At 36.9% G+C, this 27,131-nt stretch overlaps 3 protein-coding genes across 5 annotated transcripts; 1 reads left to right on the top strand and 2 right to left on the bottom strand.

The window, feature by feature from the left end:
• The first annotated feature begins 255 nt into the window (after nucleotides 1–255).
• Nucleotides 256–1,824, top strand: LOC145104675 (uncharacterized protein At4g00950-like). The gene is made up of 2 exons (XM_079041881.1): nucleotides 256–1,002; nucleotides 1,607–1,824. The coding sequence occupies exons 1-2, from the start codon at nucleotides 322–324 to the stop codon at nucleotides 1,679–1,681; spliced, it is 756 nt and encodes a 251-aa protein (XP_078898007.1). The 5' UTR covers nucleotides 256–321; the 3' UTR covers nucleotides 1,682–1,824.
• Nucleotides 1,825–8,845: 7,021 nt separating this feature from the next.
• Nucleotides 8,846–10,486, bottom strand: LOC145104674 (uncharacterized). 2 transcript variants are annotated; one of them, XM_079041880.1, is made up of 2 exons: nucleotides 10,308–10,486; nucleotides 8,846–10,026 (listed from the first exon to the last, which is right to left on the bottom strand). In XM_079041880.1, the coding sequence occupies exon 2, from the start codon at nucleotides 10,017–10,019 to the stop codon at nucleotides 9,048–9,050; it is 972 nt and encodes a 323-aa protein (XP_078898006.1). In that variant the 5' UTR covers nucleotides 10,020–10,026; nucleotides 10,308–10,486; the 3' UTR covers nucleotides 8,846–9,047. The 2 variants fall into 2 exon arrangements, with proteins under 2 accessions (XP_078898006.1, XP_078898005.1); XM_079041879.1 differs by having other exon boundaries at nucleotides 8,846–10,023; nucleotides 10,308–10,484.
• Nucleotides 10,487–13,605: 3,119 nt separating this feature from the next.
• Nucleotides 13,606–21,959, bottom strand: LOC145104673 (transducin family protein / WD-40 repeat family protein). Of its 2 annotated transcripts, none has more exons than XM_079041877.1 (13): nucleotides 21,435–21,959; nucleotides 18,126–21,085; nucleotides 17,887–18,051; nucleotides 17,529–17,801; nucleotides 17,219–17,443; nucleotides 16,775–17,128; nucleotides 15,605–16,696; nucleotides 15,083–15,526; nucleotides 14,758–14,981; nucleotides 14,543–14,676; nucleotides 14,213–14,470; nucleotides 13,963–14,141; nucleotides 13,606–13,879 (listed from the first exon to the last, which is right to left on the bottom strand). In XM_079041877.1, the coding sequence occupies exons 1-13, from the start codon at nucleotides 21,856–21,858 to the stop codon at nucleotides 13,772–13,774; spliced, it is 6,840 nt and encodes a 2,279-aa protein (XP_078898003.1). In that variant the 5' UTR covers nucleotides 21,859–21,959; the 3' UTR covers nucleotides 13,606–13,771. The 2 variants fall into 2 exon arrangements, with proteins under 2 accessions (XP_078898003.1, XP_078898004.1); XM_079041878.1 differs by having other exon boundaries at nucleotides 13,606–13,864; nucleotides 21,435–21,958.
• Between the last annotated feature and the right edge of the window lie 5,172 nt (nucleotides 21,960–27,131).

Genomic DNA, 27,131 nt, shown 5'->3' with positions numbered 1-27,131 from the left:
CGCAACGTTTGCTTTTTCGAATTTTAGTTTTGGTAAAGATCGATTCAGTTATAAAGTGTTCATGGAAAATAAACAATATATGGAAACAGATATCGAAACTAAAAAAAAAAAAAAAAAAAAAAGTAATATATCACTTAATATCAACAAAACTTTCCAAAAATAAACACATGGTCATGAAGTTGTCACGCACGAGTCACGTGACTCGGTGGTGTTTTTTCATTGACATACATGACTTACAGACCCAACAACCCCCTATAATACACACCCTTTCTTCTTCTTCCCTTTCCATTTCATTCAATTCTAAAGAGAGAGAAAGAGAGAATGGGATCCGATGTAGAATCCGACCCGATCTCTATACCAAAGCTCCAGCTCTTTTCCATGGCACTACCACGCCTCCCTGAACCATCTGGTATGCTAACGCCACCGCTTCAAACCTCAGCTTCCGTTCCCTTCCGGTGGGAAGAACAGCCAGGTAAGCCCCGACCTTGCACCGACCTCATCCTCCACACCACCACCACCGCCGTCAACAGATGCCTGGAGCTTCCTCCAAGACTAACAATGGTAGAATCCAACATTATTACAAAAACACCCTCACCCACCACCGTCCTCGACGGTCCAGGAGATACCGGTGGCGCTGGCAATGGCAAATCCATATTTTCATCGTCTTCCTTCAGATTCGCGAGGGAACGACGTCGTAAAGGGCAAAGACAAGGTTCATTTGACAGTAACTGTAGCGGTGGTTGGAGTCCCACCGACGATAGCTCCGGCGGTGGACATCAGCTGCTGCTTCCAGCTGGCGACAAACAAGAACAGCAGAAGGTTGGTAGAGGTCTTTTTGGATCCTTCAGGTTAAGGGGAAGCCATAAACCTAAGGATGTGAAGGATAGTTTTGTAATTTCACCATCTTCAGTGTATTCAATGGACACAGTTTTTTTGGAGAAGAAAGGGAAAAGGATGAGAAGAAATTCAAGCCTGTCAAAACTCACCAGGTCACACTTTTGGGTAAGCAATACAGACACAGTTCTATTTTTCTATGTACAACGTTTACTGCATGACGTACAAGTAGACATTGCATGAAAGTCGAGCTGTAGAAAAAATAAAAATATTTCTAATAAAGATGTGATAATAAATAAGTAAATAAAAAGGTTTGATTTTTATGTTTAATTAGTAAAAAAAAGCAGTTAGTGCATGATTAGGTAGGGAATGATTAGTTGTAAAACGTTTCATTCTTTTGATTTAAACTAAAGTTTAAACATAATTAGCGGACATTTGTATTTTGTAGTTTATACTTTAGACATTTGAGTCCCGAGTTTTACTTGCCCGGTTCGATTTGATTCTATAAAGTAGACCCGGTCCAAATAATGGTGAAGTGGACCCCTTTAAAAGAGTAAGTTTCAGATTATGAAACGTCAATCATAATCGCTGGCAAGTGGCAGCAGCAGGGGATGTACGCCACTAGTTACTAGTTAGCAAACATTTTCATTTTTAGTCCCTCAGTTATATTGTTACTCACATATTTCGTCCTTGAACAAAAAGAAAGTAATTTGTTAGTTATGTGTTATGCCTTATGATTAATGGTTTTGTGATTTGTGTTGTGTTTGTACAGACAGCGATATATGAAGGATTTAAGCAAGTAGTTCCATGGAAGAAGAAACACAAGAAGGAAAGCTTTCATGTATGAGAACATTTGTGTTGAGATCGATGTTTGTATTGGATTTTGATGCAAAATGTGTATGTATAATTATCGCCATCATCTTTATTTATATGTGTTACAAGAAATTAACACTACCAAGTACCAAGATATGTCCATTGTCGTTCTTTGCATTTTGTTGTTATGACTTGTGTTTGATAACTAGTGTAGTTAACGTTAATGCATGTACGGATGTATCACCATGATATAAATACTAATCATTTGAGATTTAAATACTCTTAAAATATAGTGGTATCAAGTTCCAATCTTACAAACTTCAATAAGGTATTTTGTTGTGATTTAAGACAACTTGTGGAAGGCCCAACCTATGACGGGTCATCCTTATTGGTTTAGAATTTAGTTGTCGGGACAGGTTATAAATAACTAATAAATTACTTGATTGTAGTGGTTAGGACTTAGGAAACGAATTTTAGGCCATTGTTGACCATTGAGCCTCTCTTAGTTGTATAAATAGTTTTGATTTCATTTAGTAATATAACACATTTAAAAAACGATCTTGAATCACCAATTCTTGATAAACTATGTGTCTTGACTTCTAGAGATTGTGATCTTGACTTTAACTTTCGTAATCTCGTCTCAATTTTTTTGGGTAACTTTAAGATTTTCGTATTCCATATTTTGTTTGTAGTTCTTCCAAAAAAAATGGTATCAAATCAATCTAATTTTGGAAATTTTCAGTTTCAACCTTCGGTCGGGGTCCTCACAAACCTACCATGTTGTCAAAATATTATCATGCAACAAAACATAGATATTTATGAGCATTTATTTTATCAGAATGTCAACCGATGCAAGAAAAGCATGTTGCAAAAAAATACTATAACAAATTTTTCGAATAACAACGAAATTCGATAGCGAGTCATCGCACCTAGAAAGGCTAAGGTTACATTTAGTTGTGGAAAAATTGGTCGTTTTTCGAAAAAAATTTCCAAGAAAAAATGAAATTTTGAAAACACGTTTAATTCGTCTATTTTTCTAAAAATTTTACAGAAAATGAAAATTTTCCGTTTACTAAAATTACGAAGAAGTTGAAAATTTTTGGAAACTCAATAATAATTGTTTTCCACATTTTTCTAATTCCAAATTTTTTCTAAAATATAAACACACACCACTCCCACCTCTATCTACCCCCACCTTAACACCCCCAACCCACGACACCCCTACCTACCCACTCTCAAGCCCACCCCCACAAACACACACGCACCCGACCACCCCCCCCCCTCCCCACACACACACACACAACCACACACTCACACTTACCCCCACAAACAAACACACACACACACACACCCACACCTACACCCACAAACATACATCCACACACACACACACACAAACACACACCCACAAACACCCACACCCACACCCACACCCACACCCATAAACACACAACCACACCCACCCACCCACACACACACACCCACACCCACAGCCACAAACACACAAACACACACACTCACATACACACCCCCACACACTCACACCCACCTCCACAGACACACACACACCCACACCCACACCCATATACACACAGCCAAACCCACACACACACACACACATCCACCCCCACCCCCACCCCTATAAACACACACGTACGAATACACACACTCAACACCACTACCACAATCACCGACCTACCATCACCACCATTACCCCCATCACCAGCATTACCACCACTGTCGTCGCCGCCATCACCACCTCTGCCACAATTGTAGCCGCCACCACTACCGTTGCCACCACCACCACCACCGTCGCCATCATCGACCCCACCACTGCCCCCCGCCCCTGCCCCACCCTCACCCTACCACCGCTACCATTTTCTAAAAATGAAAACCGATAGAAATATACACATCTAAACGTGTTTTCTAATTTTCTAAAACTAAAAATGAAAAATGAATATGTTTTAACTAAACGCGTTTTCTAAATTTTCCAATGAAAACTGAAAACGAAAAACGAAAACCGAAAAGGGAAAACGAAAAACGAAAAATAGAAATTGTTTTTCCGTAACTAAACGCAACCTAAATGGGGCTAGGGCACCAGAGGCGAGCCTACGTTATGATCAAGGGTATCCATGGACACCATTTGTTCAGATTTTCCTTCTACAAATTATATTATAATTTCCAATTGGACACCCTTGTGATTATAAGAGGGACACCCGAATAATGGAAAAGCAACAAACAAAACCAATATTTTTTACAGATTTGATATATCATTTTGCACTAAAAAAATAAGAGAAGAGGAAGCTAATTAATGTTAAGATGGTTAACAAAAATAAACAAATCTCCAACAGATAATAGATGTAAGTTATGGATATATTTTGAATTTGTGATCTCATAAAATTGTAATAATAGAGATCATAAATATTGAAGAACCCACCGCCACCATCTGGCCATCGACAGCTCTGCCCCTCTTCTCCGCCCTCTGCTACTTTTCTCAGCGCCTAAGTCGTCTCGCCTCTTTTTCCTTTGTTCTGTTGTTGTTCTTTGACTCTTGAGTAACTTGTAAGTATTTCTTTCTTTTCTTGTGTTGTGGGTGGGTTTGTATTGCAGAAAGAAAACATACAGTGGGTTATGGGGAAGACACAAATTAGGGTCTTGTCTAGACTATAGATGTACTAGAGAATAAAAATATATAAATAATGGAAGCACATTGTTTCTAGTGAGTAAATCGGTTGGACAAGCATGGTTTTTTTTACCAAATTGTTGGAATATCTTATATTTTGTTAATTTCTTTATTTTGTATTTATAATAGCTACATTTGTGATTTGTGTTAAAACTATCAAATAACTTGAATTTGATTCTCTTTATTATATATTTTTTAATGAAATATGCATTAGATAAAATTAACAACAACGAACATATAAATCATTTATAAAATATGAAAATTCGAGGTAGGATATTATTTTTTAGCTATGTTGAATTTTTGACATTATAACAACGAATTTATAAAATATTTTTAAAATATAAAAATTTGTTGTAGATTCGCCACTACCTGTCTCAACCCGAACCGAATCTATAACTAAACTTTTTCAACATGTTAGTTTTATTATGAATTAAGTTGGACACCCTTGACTTTGAATCCTGGATTCGCCACTATAGGGCATGCTTCATATTACTTCGAAATAAGCAATTTTTGGACTTTCGACAATAATTTGATTGTGAATTCATGACAAAATTGATACTTTATAACCGTATTAAATAAACATTTAAGGGTTATAATTTTTATATTTATAATTTTATCTAAACAAAATGCTCATGATCAGCCTGACTAAGAACCAGCTTTTTTGATTTGGTTCAAGACCGATTAAATACCATTTTTGTTACTTGGCCCGGTTTAATATCGGACCCAATTTAGTCAAAACGCAAATTATTTGATTCGCTCAAAACCCACCATTCTCAAGCCCAAAAATATGTATCAATAAGACACTACCTTTAAGGCTCTAACTCTAAGCATTTTTATTTGCCCTTCTAAATTCTAATAAATAATAAATATGTTTAAGTTATCAATCTTTCTTAAAACAAATTTTATGACCACGTTGCCTTCAGACATTCCGTCTTTTTGCAACTAAGAGATAGGACCCTATTAGAACTTTTTATAACAGTGTTCTAAGGCTCTAATAGACCCTTAGAATAGGTGCATATATAGTATTGGTCCCTGCTTCGGAACACCAACCCATACATGCTTTGCTACGAGGGCTTCCCTCCCTCACCTCATCTCCCATGTATGTAAGGAAATGAAAATTAGCCTTTTAGGGGCCTCTTTTCAAAATCTTTACAGGGTATGGAGCCAGTTCGGTCAGTATAGCGTACTAAAATAGGGGTCACCTGTGACATCCTTATTTTCTCAGTCAGAAAAGACCGATTTGTTTATGCTTTATTTGAAAACTAGAGTATCATTTTGAAGAAATATGTTGCGGAATTTGTTCCCAAAATATGATAAGTAATTTATCAAAGCATTTCTGAAGAAGTGTGTTTTCATTATATTAAAAATGTTGGGATGTCATTGTCAATACAATACATAAGCATAAACAGAAATAGTACAGGCCTTACAACATCTATTATTCTAATGGCCTATAATCCATTGATCTCTCATCAGATCATCACTCATGTGCTCTATGGCCACTACATGTAATACAAGAAACTAAGTGGGTCGGGCTTAGGATCCTGGTGAGCACATAGAGTTTTCAACCCACAATAATTAAGTTTATTAATTTTCATCAAATCAATCAACCCGATTACCCATTTCCCTTATCCCCACTTTTTGTCCCTAAAGCATCTAAATTAGGGGACCTAGCCTAATGATTTTCATCGGGATGGACAACACTGCTTTGGGGATTCCTCAACAATATATGTCAATAAGGCAACCATGAGAGAGATGGAGTACACCTGGTGAACACGTAGTTCAAAAACACCTACAGGTTGCGAGTCTGCCAGTGTTCCACTAGACTGTCTAAAATAGTCTGTGGTCGTCATTTATACACCGCTAAATGATTTGATCCGCTTAAACATCGAGGTCTCTCATCATTTATTTCATCATCTATATCATCTACCCATCATAATTATAGGTATAAAATACATATACATTTTAAATTGAATAAAACATGTATATCTTGTTCATCCAGCATAGATATCATGTAAACAATAATATGCACACATAGCACGTAATTTATATTAAATACTTCATATCTATGTGTAAGATGAAAGTAACTTTGTACTCACTTGTTAAAGTGATGACTCCAAACTCGGGCAGCGCTTCGTTTCTAACAATTTTATTTTTCCTTCGACGAAACCTAGTATCATTATCACTATATTTTAGTCTAATATTTATTGCGACTAATTATTAGTGTAGATTAACTCAAGGTACGAGCAATATTGTTTTTCTTGTATTATATAAGTGTTAAACAATACTTTTCAACTATTATGTACAGACAGGGGCCAGACATGAAACACCGGAGGGCAAGACCATTTTGGCATTTAAGCTGTTCTAAAATCCAACAACCCTATGCGGCCCTTCAAACTAGATTCTCCGTACCGCGAACAGTTAAAAGGTATTATAATAACACTTTGTATAATTTATAATACTTAGCACATATATTGTTTATAGGTTCATAATAACGATAATGAACTTAAACATAAGCTATACTTAAAGTAAGGTAAGCATAACTTACTTACAAGGGGGTTTAGCTAGGAGTCGGGCTCTACGGGGGCGGAACTTCTGAGCCGAAAGCTCTTCTTCTCGGAGCCTTCTGGCGCTTCGGGACTTGCCTCTAGCACTTGGGAAGTGCTACGGAATGGGAGGGGCTAAGAGAGGTAATTGAGAGAGAAAGAATGGGAAAGGTGTGCATTTTTGGGGTGATCATCGCCTCTATTTATAGGTTGAATCATCGGAGTACGATGGGCGTAACTTCGGAGTATGATGCGCGTACGAGGGGCATGTGTCGAAATCCGGTGCGAATCCGTGGAGAGAAAAGGAGGGTGGGGATCGCTCCACGTGTTAGTCTCGCATCAACCCATAATTTAATTAACTTCTAAATTCCGTAACTTTCGCATATGAGCTTTGTTTTTGACGTTCTTTATATCCACGCGTAGGAAGCGATGTGATCTACAACTTTCGTTTAGACTCCGTCGGCTAATTTTGACTTTATTTTTAAAGTTATATTTTAATAGGCTTAGACAGATAAAGTCCGTTAAAAATTCATAACTTTGTCATCCGACGTCCGTTTTCATCTGTCTTTATATCGTTGAGCTCCTATTAACAAGATCTTCGATTCACGTTTAGATTGTGCCGACTAAAAATCGATCGATCTAAAATTCGATTTCCGGGTTGCATATTGTTATGCCAAATCTTAGAAAATTCATAACTTCCTCTAACGAAGTCAGATTTGGACGTTCTCTATATGCACGCTCTCGGTTTAACGTATACTACGACTTTCGTTTAGATTGCTAAGGCTAAAAAGTATTTTATCGCAAACTCACTTTTTACGATATACAGTGTCGTGTCGGTTTTGTCGCAAAACTTTGTCGGGTCATAACTTCTTCGTTATAAGTCGGATTTCAGCGTTCCTTATATCCCCAAAATCCTTGTTGGGACTACTTCAACTTTCTTTATATATTTTTTACGTGTATTTTTATTATTTTTTTATTACATCATTATAAGCACGTATATTTCACATAAATCACATAATACTAAAATAATTATTATTCATTACTTCAAAATAGATTATTATTGTTGACCCTAACTATTACAAAATTATAATAATGCTTATTCCAGAAACATGAAAGTTACATCACCACTCCCTATTTCAGTGAAGACACTTATAACAACAATAGCAATATGTTGGGCCACTTCAACCAATGCCTTCTTGCCTTTTAAAGGCCAATAAGCTATAACCTCATGCCTCATCTTACTAGTCCATTTGTGCCCGTGAAGCCCTAAACTTTTTGTTATAAAGTGTTTTTTTTGACAATTTTGAAAACTTTAAGATTTTTTATTTTTAAAATAAATAAATAAATAATTTGTATGAAAATATGAGATTAAAATTTTTATTTTCACAAAAAATTATCTAAAAGCTAATTCAAGTAAAAGTAATAGTTTTTAATTTTTTTCTTATATGTAATTTTATATTTTTAAAAACTTTCAACTAGATTACCCAACATTACATCCAAATAAAAAACTTCCGATTAAAAATTAATTTTGTGAAACATATTCTTTCAACTAGATTACCTAACATTACATCCAAATAAAAAATTTCCGATTAAAAATTAATTTTGTGAAACATATTCTTAATATTTAACATCTCAAAAATCCTTTGTTGTAAATCTTTATAAATATTATATTTCAAGTTATATTTATGAACAATTTTAATAGTGGAAATTAAAGTTTTAAATTTAGTTTGATATTTTTGATAAAATTAAAGGTGGACGACGCACCAATGATGCATGAGGCGTGGTTGGAGCACCATCACAACGTGAACAAGTGATAGTGATAGTGATAGTGCTTACAGACCTTCACACATAAGTTCTCTTGTTTGGCGTCTCTTCACGGCTTGAATAGAACACAACACCTCTTAGGTGGTGGTGTGTGTTGTTGTGGCTGGTTGATACCAAAGAGGCTAAGTTAGTTTTGAAAGAGCATAGGTGATCAATCATTTACTTATATTAAAAGATAGTAAAAATGACAAACTTTAGGGTTAAATTTGTAACAGACCGGTTACTAAAAAAACCATAACCAAGAACTGAACTAGAAAGATAAAAGTATATACAAGGAATGGCTATATCCAAGAATCGAACTTTGTACACTTAATTAAGAGAAGCTTCAAAAATCAAACCCTAAAATCTCTCTAGATCAACATCCATCCCACTGTCCACCCAAGTAGCAAACCTGCACCAACGAGCCCTAATCCCATCGCAAAAACAACCGCATATTTCCCTAAATCATCTTCATATCGTCTGCTTCGTCTCTTCCCCTTCTTCATCTTCTTCTTCTGTAATTTCCCATCTTTGGATGGACAAACAGACAACTTTGGATCATTCATCTTCTTGTTCTTGATTTGGTAATAAAGATTTTCAAGTTGCAGAAGACGAATCCATTGTCTGCAAGCAAGCAACTCCGATGCCTGTCTCAAAACGACCTTCACCAAATCCTCTTTCTCCGCGTACGCTTCCTTCGCTGCGTTTTCTGCTTCTCTTGCTCGCGTTTGAGAATGTCTCAGAGCTTCCAATATAATTCCCCTGTTTGAATCACTCACAGGATTTGGTTTTTCTTTGATCATCTTTTCTGGCTTTAATCCCGGAAGATGACGATTCTCGACACAATCATGTGAATGTGATCTTTTTAAAACAACTGAACCTGAATCATCTTTTCCGACGATCTGCCACCATGGAAGCGATACTTCGCCGTTCTTCTCAATCCCAACCCAGTGCTGCAACTTTGAGTCCTTGTTAATGTCCACTAACTCGAAAGATTCTATCGAGAGAGAATTGATACTACTACTACTACCATCTTGATTTTCGACGAATTGATGAGAATTGGTCAAACCCCTTTGGTATATATAATCAGTCTGCAATTGAAGCCACCATCTGGAATCCGGTGAGAGCTCGGAATACAGAGATTTTTCGTTGGGAAGAAGGAATCTTTCATTGCGATCTGTAGTAGTGTTATTAGCTGGTTTTATTTCAGCTTGTTTAGACGATGAAGATGAAGTTGAAGGACGACATGCTAATTTAGGGGCTCTTTTTGCATCTTCTTGGACGAAATATCGATTCGCCGTTCGTTGCCAAACTGCCCTTGCTTCGGCGGCGGCGGCTGCCATCAAACTGCTTCATAAAATAAATAAATAAATAAATAAAACGGCTGTTAAATTTGGGGAATTGAAGCTGTATCAAATCAGATATGCTTAACGTATAAAACCCACATATGAAATCCGATTGATTACTTAACGAAAGGGTGATTGAAACAGTGTACTAAATCTTCGAAAAGTAATCAACAATGATACAGAAGTACAGAACGTAAAAAGATTTTATTCTTATGATAATGACTACGAAGAACAGGGGGGAGTAGAGATTATGAGGAAGATGTAACTGAAAGTAAAGAATCTAACCTGGTACTGAGTTTCTTCTTCTTCTTCGTTCTTTTTTTCTTTTTGGAGGAATTAAGAATTGGAATGAATCTTGGTTCTATATAAAAGATGATCACGATTCACCTCTCGAAGGTTTCCTAATCAATTTCCCCTATTTTGTCGGCCATGGATCAGAACAGAATTTCCCTACGAAAACGATGCCGTTATTATTTATGAAAAAACTTACCAAAAAAGAAAAAAATAATAATAAGAATTAAAATTAAGGAAAATAAGTTAAGACTTGGCATCCTGTACTCAGACACGTGGTTAAATTTACACTCCATACAAAGAGAAATAACATTACATTACATATATAAAAATACCAGTTTATAATCCGTGAAAATCACGGTTATAAAATTAATTCAATTTTTATAGCAAAAATTCATAATTATTAATCAATTATTTTAAATAAATTATTAATTAAGAAATATACCAAATTTTAAAGTTAGTTATAATTCAAATTTAACATATAACTAAAAAAGTAAATTTTTCTATAAAAATTTTAAAAACTATTATTTAAAACTTTAACCTCATTAATTGTGATAGTGATTCGCCTAATATATCTCTTTGACACATGACATAATATTTATATGGATGTGTATTAGAGTGACACATGACAAAAGAAGATTAAAACTATTCTTTTATTAGTATAGGGATAATTAGTGTTTTGACTTATGTTAAAATAATTTAATAAATTATATATATCTTGGAAGAAAGCATATATACCAACTTTTTGAAATTTTTATGAAGATAAACGAATGATGTTACACTTTCCTCACATTTTATTGGCAAATATCTTGTAATGTTGGACTAATAGTAATAATGAAGGTGTATTTGTTGAATCATATGTTGGTGTAATCTTAGAAGTATATAATACGTTGATACTTGATAGAGACACTTGCATAGTCCACGACTCCACCTAACGTATTAAACCGACAAAAGAAAAAAGATAAAACTCAATCATGTATGATTGAACAACAAATCGTGATTAGCTATGTCACATAAATCTCTAAATTACAGGTCTAAAATCGAAATATAAAACCAATTGTACCTGATTTTATATTTGAAATAGACTAATAAGTCAAGTCTTTTTAAGTTTATAATTATATAACAATTGTGTTTTTATTAATGTTTTAAAAATTGAATATTATAATTAGATCAATGTTTTTATTAATTTTTTAAAATTGAATATGATAATTAGACCACGGTTATTTACTTATTTACGTATACTGGATCAACAAACCAAATTAGCCCAACTGATTTTTTTTTTCACTTAAATGTTAATTTGATGAATATAATTCCTTCAAATATAATTTTAAATTGCATGCAATCTCCTTCTTATTACCTTTTATATACATAAATCCTTAACGATTTTTTAAGTCTGTTGTTCAAATTGATTAAATGATAATAACTTAGTTTACACAACCTTTCCTAATTTCAAATTTTATTTATTTATTTATTTATGAGATTTTCTAATATGTGCCCTAAGAGCACATATAAGAAACATTAATTAATGATAAATATTACCATAATTAAATGTAAAATACATTAATTATAAGGAATATTACCATAATTAAATGTGAAATTCATTAATAATCTCCATAATAAATGGGAGTTGATCCGTACACAATAATTTTTCTCCATACACAACAATTGGTGCTTTAAAATCTTGTATTGTACAACTATATAATGCATGAATTGTTGTATATGACAAAAAGCTGTTGTGTACGAATCACTTCCCATAATAAATGTATTTTGAATTTAATTATGGTAATATTTTCCATAATTAATACTTTTTATATGTGCCCTTATTAGAAAATCTCTTTATTTATTATACCTCAAACATCACATCCAATGTCACCGGTTAAACCTTAGTTGTCGATCCCAAACTTAAACTCCTCAACTATTCGTCATTCCCTTTCTTGCATTGCTTGTAGATTCCAAATTTTAACACTAATGAGTCATCCGCTCAAATAATATTGGCTACAATCTTTTTGAAGAGAAATGTCGAGTATAATAAGTTTTTTTTTTAATTTATATTTTAACAAACCATATAAATTCGTTTACTATGCTATATTATTCGATTTGTCACGTGACATGAGTTGATGAAATTGATATTGAATCCATTATAATAATAATAATAGAATATCATATCTTGTTTCAATATATGAAAGAAGACGGATTCAAAACTCATAAAACGGTCAGATATTAATGAGTTAAAAGAAAACTAAAAACTAAAATAACATGTTGACTAATAATTAAGCCCTATTTATACTAGTTAATTCTAGCATATTTGGTTTTTGACTTTCTTAGTTATTGGTCAAAATAGAATGATTGAACTTGGAACATGCAAAATGTTATTATTCGTAATTTTGTCATGATAGAAAATAAGTTTTCAAGAACCGACTAAACACATAAAGTTTTAGCTAAATAATTCATCAACATCATTTAAGAAACAAAAAACAAAGAGAAGTGGTGAAAGGGCGGATGATGAGTCAAATCACAATAGATAAAAAAAAATTGGTGTGGTTTGGATTGATTCAATATACTTTATATCTAGCTTTTTTAAAACAATATCTCGGAGGTTGTATATATATTAAACTCATAGTTAAATAGCCTATTGGTACATCCGTACATATTCAAGATATTTTGTTACGGTTGTTACCAAACTAATACGTAGCATATCTTGCAACTTTTTAGACACAATCAAAACAGTACACTTTTATTTTTGTTTTTACTTAAGGTACTACATTTATTTTGTTTCTATTTACATTTATTTTATAATATATATATATATATATATATATATATATATATATATATATATATATATATATATATAGTTTTTGATTTGTAGAGTTCAAAGGATTATAAGAAAAGTTATATAATGAAATGTTCATGTGATAACTTACTAAACTTAATAGAGTTAAATACATTGTGAAGGATGTTGTATCTTTTTATATCTTAACAAGTAACAAATATCAAAGTTAATTTATAATAGTAGTAGGACAATAAACAAACAAAAACATTCTTTGATGAGTAAATAAGCGAGATCCTGTTCATGCATTTGATTATGACTTTGACTTGTACGTTTAAACAAGTTCTTTGAATGCTTCACGCAATCTTCTTATCATATTAAACTTCACAACATTTCCTTCTCAACAAATCTACTATTATAAAGCAGAGATCTTTCCCTTAAATAAATATATAATCTTTTCCTTAAAAAGATATAGCATTATAACTATAAAGACATTTAAAAAAACGTTTTTAAACAAAAATATAACTAAAAAGAACCTATAAATGATGATCATAATCAAAACAGTTACGAATTCCAATCTTTCAATTGGCTATTGTGATTTGTGAAGTGAAAATCATTACGGAAGGTGAATTACATGATTTACTTACCCTATATACACACACTTAAAAAAATACCGAAAATACCCATGTCATAAATCTCTAAGTTGAACCAACTTAACAGAACCATCTCCCCCACATGAAAGAAACCCATTTGAAACAACTTGAATATCTGTCACAGCAGCCTGCAAAGTTTCAAACTTTAATCATATATTCAAGTGTGTACATACACCATAATCATATCATATTATATATATTTAAAAAAAAAAAAAAAAAAGATTACCCTAACTACCCCTCCAAAGCCTCGTGAGGTAGGTTGAAGAAACGTATGTCTATCATGCAATTTTGGCCAATGATATACCAACTTTGCATTCTTAGCATCCCAAAGCTTCACATCTCCATCTTTACTTCCACTTAAGAAAAAACTCGTATTTGGAATCGCTGCTATTCTAGTAACACTCCCTACACACACAACTTAATCTGGTTAACTTAATACAGAAAGAACGACTTAATACAGAATGAAAAGAAAGTACCTGAGTGGGCCTTTGGTATGTACCAAACCATCCCGTTCCGATTGTGGTCCCCATGTTTATTTTGTAATCCAGCAGTTGAAGACGCGTTAAATTTTTGTTCAACATTATCAGAATTTTTATTCCGTTTTTGTCTTCCTGTTGCTATGTAACGAAAATCATGAACTCCAATATCTCCACCTTTTCCACCCGTTACAATAAGTGGAGAAATAGATCCACTTCCTATATCATTAGCAAAGACAGAAAGAGATCTCGCACCACCTAAAATCACACAGATTTAGACCTAATTAATTTAAATCATCAAATCTGGAAAGGGTATAATAGGGAATAAACCTTCATGACACATGATGGAAGCGCGAGATGTGGTAGGTGGAGCAAGTGTATCCCATATTACTACATTTACATTGTTTGAGCTATAACCTGCTGCAGCAACAATCGATCCACTTGCAGTCACATACATCACATCCCTGCAAATATACAATATAATTTAATATAAGATTTTTTATTTATTTTTTTTTTTATTGGAGTGATGAGAAAGAATAACATACGATGTGTAGTTGTTGAAACATAGAGATGATTCAGTAGGACGAACATTGCTTCTTCCTCCAACCTCAAGCTGCCACGTGCACACTGTACCATCTAATGCAGCTGTAGCAAATCTTTGCCCACAGTGATCAAATTGTACGGCTGAGATTGAGGCAAGAGCATAAGGTGGTGGGACATTTGCAGCAGGAAGGACTCCGTATGTAGCTGTAGCTGTGTTTTTACCAAACTACCCCCGAAAACAACTATTAATTACATACAAACCACAAAGAAATGGAATTTGATGATAAAATCAAATGTGTGTAGTACTGTAGTAGGTTGCTTGCTTACCTCCCAAAGGTAAACATGTGTATTGCTTGAACCGACTAAGAAGAAAGGTCTAGAAGGGTGACTTGAAAAAGCCCTAGTTCTGATATTATCTACAGTTGCAGGTGGATCGATGAAATCTTCAAAATCTTCTTGGATTTCCCAACCGAGACTTGATGTATTTACCCCTCTGATTCCGGGTTTTGCTAAACCGACTCCGATTGTGGCTCCTCCTAAGCCGAGCTGTGTGCCTTTCCGGCTTCCAAGACCGATTCCAGGGGAAACACATGTCGGGACGGGAGTGGATTCGGATCCTGCCCACCCGTCTGTTGGCCAATCGACATCTGTCCAGATGTAGTTGGACTTGTCAAAGCAAGTTCGTCCATCTTCAAAGGTAAAAAATATAATCCCCTTCTTATTGCTAGCGATTGCAGCTTGCTGTTGATCGATGGAATTGATGCATAATGCCTGTTCGATTGAAAACATCGGGAATCATGAATTCTTTTGCATGGAGAAATGAAGAAAAAAATATGAAGCGTTTACTACCTCGAGAAGTTCTCCGTTTGCTTTCTGTACTTCTTTCGGTTTCTGGAATGGAATCGTGAATTCCGTTACAGGAGATGAAATCCCATCTTGATTATCGTTTTCAGAAGCTTCATGATCACCTATGATGTCTGCATACGTGTCACTCCATCCTTTAGAGTGTTTCTCTTTGATAAGCTTCGACCATTTGGAATATTCCACCACAAAATCTCCACATAACATTCTATGATTATCAAACACATTCCAAAGTAGTTCAAAATCTGATAATCCATCTTCGTTACTCATTATTCTAGAAAAGTCAACTCCTTGACCAAGATTCTGAAAAGTGGTTATCGGTGTTGACCTACACACATCTTCTAACCAAAATATTATGGGCTCGTTTGACTGGTCCCTCCCTTTCTGCAGTAAAAATGACGCAAGCTCTTTTGCACAATAAGATATGGAATCCTCTGATTCCAGTTTTAGTAACTTGGTCAATTCCACTGAGTAATTATCTTCAAGATTCTCCGGAATGGAATCAATTTGGTATTTCAGAAATCCAGACATGAGTCCCCACAAAAAAGCGCGTATGATTTGCCATTTATAGCTTTCGGGCCCCACATTCATTTTATTGTGACATACCAACATGGCTATTTCCGGAAGGATCTTCTTCAAGGTTTCCATGTTAGAAGCATAGGATGAAGAAGATGAAGATTCATTGGAATATGTAAGGAGAATTTGTTTCAAAACAATAATGAGACTTCTAGAATCTTTTTGGAACCAAATGGATGCGAAATATATGTAGTATTCACATAAATCAAGAACGAATAAGGGCGATTGTGGAAAGCTTTGCAATTTCAGCCCATTTCTTATCTTTGACACCATCAGCAAGAGATTCTTCATATAAATGGAATGTGGTTTTGTCTCAGAGCAAGTCATTCTACAAAATATGATATACCTTGAAAATAAATAGGAAAAATCTTTAATGGACTTCAGAAGGACAGCTGGCAGTGAAGGGTAAGATGGATTTCTGTGTGAAATATCTTCAGAAGTGTCATGTTGCAATATATCACAAGCAATAAACATGAGGTCCTGGTTGTATAAATAACCTGTAATCTGAACAATAAAGAAAAATAAAAGTAAGTTCAAAAAAGACACAATAGAATGCTCAATATAAAATATAAAAAAAAATACCATGTTAATCAGATGATGGCGATTTAAGGAATACTTTTGCTCAAAATAAGCAAGCCCTGTGTTTAACTTCTTTCCAAAATTAGAAAGCAGTGTGTTATACTGAATAGCTTCAGTCTGGATATTTTCTGGCCAACTTGGATGCTCTGTTAACATATTTGAAATGTATTGCATTGCAAAACTGTATTTTGCATGTGAGAGCATACGCAATGCCACGTCAGCAGATACCCAATTTGAAGAAGATGTAGATGGATTCAGGCTCTCATTCAGAATTTTGGATTCTGAATTATCTAATGCACTTTGAGTTGAACCACTGAATATGCTGTTAGAAGTTGCAAGGCACTCCAAAGCTTCAAGCTAAAAAGAACAAAATAGAATATTCCAGAAACATCAGCAAATGATTTTAAAAAAATAATAAAAAAAAATTGTAAATAGAGATGAACTTACAGGTAAACCACATCTGCTTAATGCAGTAGAGCTCATTAAGACACCCCATCTGACAATAATTGAGGTATTTTGTTCTCCAATAGCATTTTTCATCTGGTTTTTGTTGGTCAACATTTGACAATATTGACCAATGCTTGGATCTATAAAGGCCAAGTTATTGCTTGAGAAATCCATTTGGTCACCAATTAAACTTAGATAAGATTTATAGTAATTCCCCAATATCCACTGAAAAAATACAGAAAGTTTATCAGATACTCTTTTTTAATTTTAAAAAAAAAAAAAAAGTAAGAGTTATATCTAATGTTATCACCTCAAGGAAACTTGATTTCCAGTAGTCACCATTTTCATAAGCGGATGGAAGCAGAAACTTTGATGTAATATAATGTTCTGATGGACCATTATACCCTTCAAGAAGACGACAAATCACAAGAGCAAGTTGTTCATCTTTAAGAGTTTTTGCACATACATTAATAGCAGAAGCAGTATCACCTCCAAGCAAAAAGAAAGCTACAGCAAGCTCCAGCTGATGTCTTCCCATTAACACATAAGCATTTTTCAAAGCAGCAGCTTTATTTTTCTCCTCCTGTACAAAATCAATTCAACTTCATTAACATCCAATAACTATATAAATTACTTTTATTCATCTTTTTTTTTTTTTTAAAACTAACCTGAAAATTACGTGAAAGAAATGCCACCAGTGGCTTGTCTTTTTCATCTTTACTGATTTTAAAAAGACCTGCCAAAACTTGTATCCTGTTTAAAGCTATGTAAAGAAGTGCACAAGCTTTTGGATCCCTGTTTTTTAAAAATTGCTGTTTTGCTAGCCTCTCCATCTGCAATTTTGTCCAAAGTTATAAAAAAATATGCATATTAAGTAACTATATAAAATTAGGGTTTATAAAAGTACCTTGACTCTCAACTGTGATTGATTTGTGTACCAAAATCCAACACCCATGGTTCTCATTTCATCCCATGATGATTCATTATTCAGAAGTGATTCAAACAAACTTTCTTGACAATCGGATTGGAAAGCCCAAGCGATAAGGGATGAGTTAATGACCAAATCGCCCTTGGATGGTGGTCTCCCTAGTCTTCTCACACAATAAAGCTGCTGAAACCTTACTGCAATCCAGAACCTTCTACCAGGTATGTCAAGACCTTCATATGGTGATGATGTGTTTGAATTACTAATTTCATCAAGAAGATCAATAACAGCAAGAATTTGCATCTTTTCAATGTCTGAAAGGTCATGTAGCTTCTCAATGGAATCAGTGAATCCACTCAATCCAGAGTTTTTAGGACTGGAATCGATTGAATTGCTAAAACCATTGGAATTAGAATCCCATGTGGATGTGTTTGAATATGTGTCACCACTCCATTTGAACGCTTTATTGTTTGAATTTTTCAAAATTAGTCCTTCAAGATAGTCTGACAAGCTCATTTGTGGGATTCTAGGGTTGGTTTTCAAATCCTTGTTATTTGTAAGATGTTCAAAGAGATGACTCAGTGCACTTTGTGCACGTTTCCAATTTCCTGAATAAATATTCACCAAAAGAGCTTCAGGGTGATAAGTAGGAAGAGATCCACCAACATTTTCTGCTATTTCCAAAACACTCCTTACACCAATACCTGTATTATTGGTATTATATTTCTGTTGATCTTTCAATGTCAAGTTTTCAAAAGCATGAGTATCAGAATCATAAATAATTTCAGGGACCTTACATCCATCTGATCCACCATCTGGAAGTAACCACTGGCTGAAAAGACAAAAGTAGTCATCATGAACAATCACACCTGTCGCTTTAGGTCCCCAAACAAAATCACGGATACAAGGGCGAGTTTGTCTTTTTGCAACACAAAACCAAATATTTCTATTTTTATTTCCATCCTTGGATTTTTCTAAACTTACACAACGCCTCATGGTATACACATGCACTTCATTCTGCAAGCAAACTCCAAGCAGAAGTTGACCATTACCTATAGTCAACCAATCTAAACCAACAACAACACCTCCATCAAGATTTATTGTATCTTCAAGTAAAAAACTCCCAGTTCCTCCAAGATACACACATTCCCATATATAAAGAGTGTTACTGTTGTTGTTGGATAAAGTTGCAATCTTTCTACCACAATCAGTTGAACTTATTTTCATAATTGGGCCCACATGAGCAGCAACTTTACCTACTAATTCCCATTCTTGATCCATACTTCTCCATAGTTTTAAACTACCATCAAAAGATCCAGTAATTATATGATATGCAACAGAATTGTCAAACATTTCATCAACAAAACTTTTCTCCTGTTCTTTAGATGAAGAGAAGTTATACATACTAACCACAGAATAGCTTGTAATGTTATCATGGTCGTATGGATCTGGAAATGTAGATGAACAACGGTCAAAGTCAATACTGTATTTACACTCGCCACCTGGCGTATCTGAAGGATGAATTGTAACTTTCCATGATAATGCACGGAAGTGGTCCTTCTCTTTCCATATAGCTAACACCATGAATTTGTTATACAAAAAGGTGTTACATGTAGAAGTCAAAGGAAATGAAAAGATACTCGTGGGCCCATTTTCATCACAATCAAAAGGGATAGTACATAGTTTCTGACATGATATCAAGTCTTCATTTTCACAAGCTTCAACTAAAAAGCAATCTATGCCTCTTGAATGTCCCATTAGTAAAACCCTGTGATCATCTATTAATGAAGGGGCCCACCTCAAGCTAGTGTATTCACATTGAGAATCTTGGGCTACAAACTCTCCAGAAAGCTTGAAGCCAGAACTCAAAAATGACCAAAATAGAATCACTCCATTAGCATCCAAAGAAACAGCAAGTTCAGGGTAACCTCCATAAGGATGCAATGCAATTTGTAAAATCTTTCCAGTGTGACCATTTATGTTTAAAGCTCCATTAGCAATAGACAAAATCGAATCCGTTGTATTTGATGTGTGTTTATGAAATTGTAACCACTTCAAATGATTATTAGGTAATAAGTGAATTACAGAGCATACATCTGGTGGGCCAAAGAATCCGTTTCTTGATATGAAAGATTTGTTTAGTAGAAAACTTGTTCCTGTTTTGGAACCTGTTAACTCTTGCTTTTTCCACATTGTAACTCGTGGGAATCTAAGTGGTGAAAAATCATCAATACAATGGATAGCCCAAAAGGTCACCATCATTTGAGGACCAAAAGAAATTAACCAATCACATTTCCCAGATTTACCATGGTGATACTCTTCTGAAGGAAAATATTGAGTACCCTTTTTACCAATGTTAACAATACCATCAAGTTCAGTGGCCCATCTTATGAAAACATCACAACCCAGAATGCCATTTAGGGTTTCATTTATCTCAATTGTGGCAGCAACTCGAAAAGAGGATTGGTCTTTATTGCCCTTCCCTGTTGTCTTCCTGGACTTACCATCATCAATCTCACTCCATAATCTTACAGTTCCATCAGCACAACATGTTAGCAAAACCATCTTGAGGGCATTTGTGGGTTTCTTTTTCCATTGGTTTGCTACTAAAGGTCTCCATTGGATCATGGAAATGGGGACATGATGATGGAGCTCAGATTTGATGCATTTTGATTTTCCATGACCAATTAGTACAGAATTGTTGGTGTCTTTATTTAGAGGTGCAGTTGCAAATGGGCCTTCGATTGATGAGGTGGCAGAAAGTAAAGCTTGAGGGAACTCGGGTGTGAATTTCCAAGATATTTCCCAAGAGAGGTTTTTCTTTTTCCATAAGACAATGTCGATTCCAACTGAGATTAATCCGTCTCCTGAACCTGTCCATTTAATGGCCTTGATGTTTGTGGCTTGCACAAGGATTGCAGTCTGGCTCCAACAAAAAGAACCTGAATATGAGTAAGAAAGTTCAAATGTACAACATCCAAGTTTGGGAGTAAAAGAATAAGCTTTTCAAGGTAATAGATGTATCAAAGTTAAGGATGTTTGAAATGACATGTTTTGCATTAGTACTTTACTCAAATGAGAAATGAAAAGCATATATGGTGTTGGTTATGTAAAGGATGCATATAAGCTCTTGAAAGTAGCCAGCTTTGTATAATTAATCCAAGAACATTTAGATATCAAATGGTTTCCATCGGCAGAAATGGAAAGCTATCACTATGAAAAAAGTAGCATAACTTTAAGCTTAATATTCAAATATGTTTGCATATACAGCAAGGTTCTATACTAACTAACCTTCTGAATTATGTGAAAATACTCCAACACGGTTGTCCAAAGAGGCTGCTACTTCTCCAGACGACAGCACAGACGGAGACCATGAAACCGCAGAGACATCCCCGGAGCCGTCGGAGGAAAGTTCAATAACTTGCCGGAAAAAGGGATCGACAGGGCTTTCGTTGTTTTCAGAAGGAGATGGAAAGTGAGAGATCACGAGAAGCGACGAGGTTGCGTAGGCAATCCATGCGTGACCTAGGTAGTCCGGTAACCAATCGATGGCGGATTCGGTTCGGGTCGGAGCAGGAGGGATAGTTTCCGATTTGATCAGTTGGAAGGGTAAGTCGAGGTGTGTCAAATCGAATGCCGCATCTGATTTGGTGCTTAATTGGGTGGCGGCGGCGGAGGAGGTGGCTTTTCCGGCGCCAGTAGTTGGCACCCGCATTGGTTTCTGGCCGAGGAGAAGAAAAGAGAAGCGGCAGGATGAGTGTTTACCGGTGGTCAGACTGCCGTAACAAGGATCATGGGCGATAAATGAAAATAATGTCACATTTCCGGCCTCAACGATTACATATTTGTTGCCAAAAAAAAAAAACATAAATAAAAAAAAAAACAAAAAAACTTTTTTTTTTGTGTGTAACTTTTTAAAATGGAAATATCTTAAAAAACAACTCTAAGGTTTTTATGTAAAATATTATAAATTATTTATTTATCAAGATTAAAAAATGGTTAGGAATTCTAAAAATAATTTTAATTTTTTTTATTAAGTACATTTTGGATAAATCAAACATTAATATTATATGAATCAAACTATTTTGCATAGTTTACAATCAGATGTCACTTGTCGTCGGACCATCGTCAGACCACCGTTGTATTTTTCTGGTCGTATTCATAATTCGGTAGAAAAAACATAATAGCTCCCAATTCTCTGGTAATAAACATATTGATTCACTAATTTACAGTTCAAAATATCATATTCATAATTTAATAAACATATTAATTCACTAATTCATAACCTATTGTTTTAATGCATACATTTATTCATATTTTAACACAAAATTTATATAAAATACACAACTTAATATAGTCTATTCTCACTATATTACATAGAATTCACAACTTAATACAATTTGTTATACACTAACTCACATATTCAAAGAAATCAAACACAAACTCTACCACTACCAACTACAACCTCTCCACCAACCACCTGTGCCACCGGTACAACCATCATTTGTAATGTTCCAAAATTTATAGAGATATTTTTCATTATAAAATAGATTAACTAATCAAAACCTTTATCTCAAAAACCGTTGAGTGACATTTGTCTGATTGAAACAACACATTATCAAAGTTGAATTTACAAAACCACAGAAACAGATATATTCGATGCGTGTGTACAGTCCCGTCGAGCTCTACTTACGAACAACCTGAAAAACATTTTATCCACAACTGTAAGCATAAAGCTTAGTGAGTTCCCCAGTATACCACATATTCCACCATACATATAATGCATCCACATAAAACCAATGGCTCGAACGTCGAGCAACCGAATCTCCTATCCACATACATATATCATACGTAACGGCCCCAACCCAAGAGTGTAACGGGCCCCTCCCAACTCATATAACGGGCTCTGCCCATATACATAACGGACCTCGCCCAACTCATATAACGGGCCCAGTCCGACATACACAACATGTCAATGTCAAGGGTTATATCCTGGTCTTCCATATAATACATAAGTCATATAGTGATGGATCAGATAGACAGTCGAACAGGTGATCCACCCAAAAGCAATAAATCAAACAAGAACTATGCAGTCAAACATTAGACCAAGAGTTCTCATGTTATCCAACTTAACTACATATAACCACCAGTGTAATAATTCAACAAATAGTCACTACTATCATTACCCTAACCAATTATGACACCTAGAAATATAATATAATCCTCAGGTAAGACTCTATCAGTTTAGCATACCATGACACCAAGTGTGTAACATTAGTTCTAGGTAAATAATTCCCTTGAGTTTATGGCAATTAAAATTTTAAATTGTGGATTTTGTGGTGGCCACGACGTGGTGAAGGATGCAACACAACGTAGTCATAGCCAGAGGAAACGCGCAACGTTTATGCGCACCAAAACATGGCAAGATCCTGACCACGATGTGGTGGCTACCAGAGTGCAAAACCCTAATTTTGGGGGTTTTGGGCCTTTTTAAGGGATGTGATGACTAGGGTTTGCACACCATCAACCTCCTGTAGGGTTTTGAGCATTCTAACACTCCTATGGTGTGCATGCAACCCTAGAAACCTTGGATCTATGTTTTCTCTATTATACATGCAAACTTTCTTTTTCCAAGGTTTCATCCTAACTAGCATGTGATTGGGGTACATGTAATATAAAAGTAGTAGGATAGCATACCTTTTCTTATGGTTGATTGCTTGGAGCTTCAAGAGCCTAACACCAATAATGTGAATGCCTCAAGGGGAATCACAAATCACCAAAACAACTTGGAAGACTTTGAGAGAATATGATGCACTCTTGAAATCGGCCCACCCTTGTTATCTCACACACTAGAGTGGCCTGATTTGTGATGCCTTAGCCTAGGAGATTACTGCTATTATGAGATACTTCGAGAGTGAGTAGGTAGCAGCGAGGAGCTTATGAGTGGTCTACTGGAAGGTAGCCTGTGTTTAGGGAGATATAGAGTACTTGTGATCTGGGATCCTAGGAGGAGGACTTGGGGTGAATGTTGATGCGTTGTGGAAGGTAGTATAGGGCCCGTACTATTGGAAACACCGGATCAGTGAGCAGTCCAAGTAAGAATCCTTAGGGTACTAACGAACAGGTAGGGTTGAGTATCGAGTGCGAGTATACTCGAGCGATGTCTCTGATCTCTTTTGTGTTGTGTTTCAGAGACATCATGGTTGGGACACGCCACACACCAGGGGGCAGCAGCGTTAGCGACGAGGAGATTCGTCGGATGATTCATGACGAGGTGGCCGCGACGATCCGGGAGGCCATTCCGGAGATGTTTGGGTCTATCAATACCATGCTGATTGAGACGTTTGATGAGAGATATGCTGCTGTTATTGAGACGGCTGCTGCTGCAGCCACTACAGCTGTCGCTGCCGCGAGGCCACAGGGGGGTGACTCGTTGCTGTACCGAGAGTTCAACAACACGAAGCCACCAGAGTTTGATGGGACTCAGGATCCGATAGCCGCGATGAGGTGGATCTCTGACATTGAGGGATGCTTCTACACCTGTTCCTGTCCAGAGCATCTGAGAGTACGGTTTGCGCTGAACCAGCTTCGCTTGGGAGCGAAGGACTGGTGGAAGTTTGTGACGGCTGACTTCACTCCTGCAGAGATTACAGCGGTGACCTATGAGAGGTTCACCACCATGTTCCGAGATGAGTATGTTCCCCCTGTGGAGAGGGAACGTCTAGCCCAGGAGTTCTTGTCCCTAAAGCAGGGGACGAAGTCTGTGACTGTGATTACACGGATGTTTCACGAGAGGGCGTTGTTTTGCCCTGAGCATGTGTCTACTGAGCAGGCACGCATGAGTCGATATCTGAGCATACCGAGGAGAGACATTCGTGAGTTCGTGGCGAACTCGACATACCGGACATTTGCCGAGCTCCAGGCAAATGCCCAAAAGAGGGAGATCGAGCTAGATACTCAGGCCAGGGAGGAGGCCGAGTCTTAGAGGAGGGATAGGCGGCCGACACAGTCTCAGCCGGCAGCCAAGCGGGCAAAGCCCGCTGATTCGAGATCTGGAGGACCGAGGGGCCGCACTTGTGGGAAGTGAAGCAAGAGCCATGAAGGAGTTTGCAGAGCGGGGGTGTGCTACACGTGTGGAAAGGAGGGGGCATCTCGCGAGGGATTGCCCCAAGGGGTTTGCAGTTTGCTTCCACTGCAACCAGACTGGCCATCGGAAGGCCGAGTGCCCACAGCTACTTCATGGATCAGCACAGGGATCTGCACCTGCTGCTAGAGCTACCGAGGCCCGACCAGCGAAGGTCGAGGCACTGAAGGCTCGCGGGAGAGCCTTTCAGTTGACAGTAGAGGAGGTCCGCGCAGCGCCCGATGTCGTGGCTGGTATGTATTCATTTATTTACTTGTACTGAGTTTGAGATATTGTTCTTATATTGTGGTGTGCATAGGTACTTTTCTTGTGAGTTTTGTACCTGCTTTAGTGTTATTTGACTCGGGTGCGAGTTGATCTTTCGTGTCATTAGCGTTTAGCCAGCACATCAGTATCCGACGAGAGGCGTTGAGTCGACCTCTGCGAGTTTCTATAGCCGATGGGCGAGCGGTGTATGCTACTGATGTGATTCGAGGATGTGTACTTGAGATTTTCGGTGTTGAGTTCCCGATAGATCTGGTTCCGATTGCGATGGGGGATGTCTGTGTCATCATGGGCATGAACTGGTTGAGCCGATTTGGAGCTGCCATCGACTGCGAGCGTCAGTTGGTGACCATACGAGACCCTGGTGGGGGAGTACTTACGGTGTATGGCGAGGGTACCCGATCTGGGTCAGCATTTTGCTCGGCTGACAGAGCGAGACAGAGTCTACAGCAGGGCTGTAGAGGGTTTCTAGCCTATGTGATGGATACATGAGTTGCCGCAGAGAGGCCGAGTTCTGTCGGTGAGGTTCCGATAGTGCGAGAGTTTCCGGATGTTTTCCGCGAGGAGTTGCCGGGTGTGCCTCCCGAGAGGCAGGTGGAGTTTCGCATCGATTTGGTTCCGGGGGCGGCGCCTATTGCCAAGGCACCCTATCTCCTTGCGCCACCGGAGATGCAGGAGTTATCCTCGCAGCTTCAGGAGCTGTTGGGGAAGGGATTCATCCGACCGAGTAGCTCGTCGTGGGGAGTGTCGATCCTTTTTGTCAAGAAAAAGAATGGTTCACACCGGATGTGGATTGATTACCGGGAGTTGAACAAGTTAACGGTCAAGAACTGTTATCCACTACCGAGGATCGACGATCTGTTCGATCAGTTGCAGGGAGCTTATTGGTTCTCCAAGATAGACTTGAGGTCTGGATATCACCAGATGAGGGTGCGGGATGAGGATATCCAGAAGACGGTGTTTAGGACTCGTTATGGGCATTATGAGTTCATGGTGATGCCTTTTGGGCTCACCAATGCACCAGCAGCGTTCATGGATCTCATGAACCGAGTATGCAGGCCGATGTTGGATCGCTCGGTGATTGTGTTCATCGACGATATTCTAGTGTATTCGAGATCCAGGGAGCAACATGAGGAGCATCTGAGGGAGATTCTTGGAGTATTAAGATCGGAGAGGCTTTATGCCAAATTCTCCAAGTGTGATTTCTAGTTACGAGAGGTCCAGTTCTTGGGACATCTCATTAATCAGAATGGGATATTGGTCGATCTGGCCAAGATTGAGGCTGTTATGAGTTAGGAGGTGCCGAGATCCCCCACCGAGATCAAGAGTTTTCTGGGGTTGGTCGGCTATTACCGAAGATTTATCAGGGATTTCTCCAAGATTGTTGTTCCCCTCAGCAGATCGACCCGGAAGGGCATTGCTTTTACTTGGGGTCCAGAGCAGCAGACCTCGTTTGAGACGCTTCGCCAGAGATTATGCGAAGCCCCGGTGTTAGCCCTTCCGGAGGGAATGGAGGATTTTGTGGTTTACTGTGATGCGTCTATATCAGGGTTGGGTGCGGTGCTTATGCAAAGAGGGCA

The sequence above is a fragment of the Lactuca virosa genome, chromosome 4 (assembly GCF_052849685.1).
Source record: "Lactuca virosa cultivar CGN04683 chromosome 4, Lactuca_virosa_CGN04683_v6, whole genome shotgun sequence".
In the NCBI taxonomy this organism is placed as follows: domain Eukaryota; kingdom Viridiplantae; phylum Streptophyta; class Magnoliopsida; order Asterales; family Asteraceae; genus Lactuca; species Lactuca virosa.
The sequence above is the reverse complement of the archived record's forward strand: the minus strand, read 5'-3'. Positions and strand labels throughout refer to the sequence as shown.

Excerpts from the sequence above, each read along its gene's own strand:
- LOC145104675 (XM_079041881.1), top strand. The coding sequence starts at position 322 with ATGGGATCCGATGTAGAATCCGACCCGATCTCTATACCAAAGCTCCAG. Across the intron at positions 1,003-1,606 it reads TCACCAGGTCACACTTTTGG|ACAGCGATATATGAAGGATT; the intron begins GTAAGCAATACA and ends GTGTTTGTACAG.
- LOC145104674 (XM_079041880.1), bottom strand. The coding sequence starts at position 10,019 with ATGGCAGCCGCCGCCGCCGAAGCAAGGGCAGTTTGGCAACGAACGGCG.
- LOC145104673 (XM_079041877.1), bottom strand. The coding sequence starts at position 21,858 with ATGCGGGTGCCAACTACTGGCGCCGGAAAAGCCACCTCCTCCGCCGCC. Across the intron at positions 21,086-21,434 it reads ATTTTCACATAATTCAGAAG|GTTCTTTTTGTTGGAGCCAG; the intron begins GTTAGTTAGTAT and ends ACTCATATTCAG. Across the intron at positions 14,677-14,757 it reads TGTTTCAACAACTACACATC|GGATGTGATGTATGTGACTG; the intron begins GTATGTTATTCT and ends GTATATTTGCAG.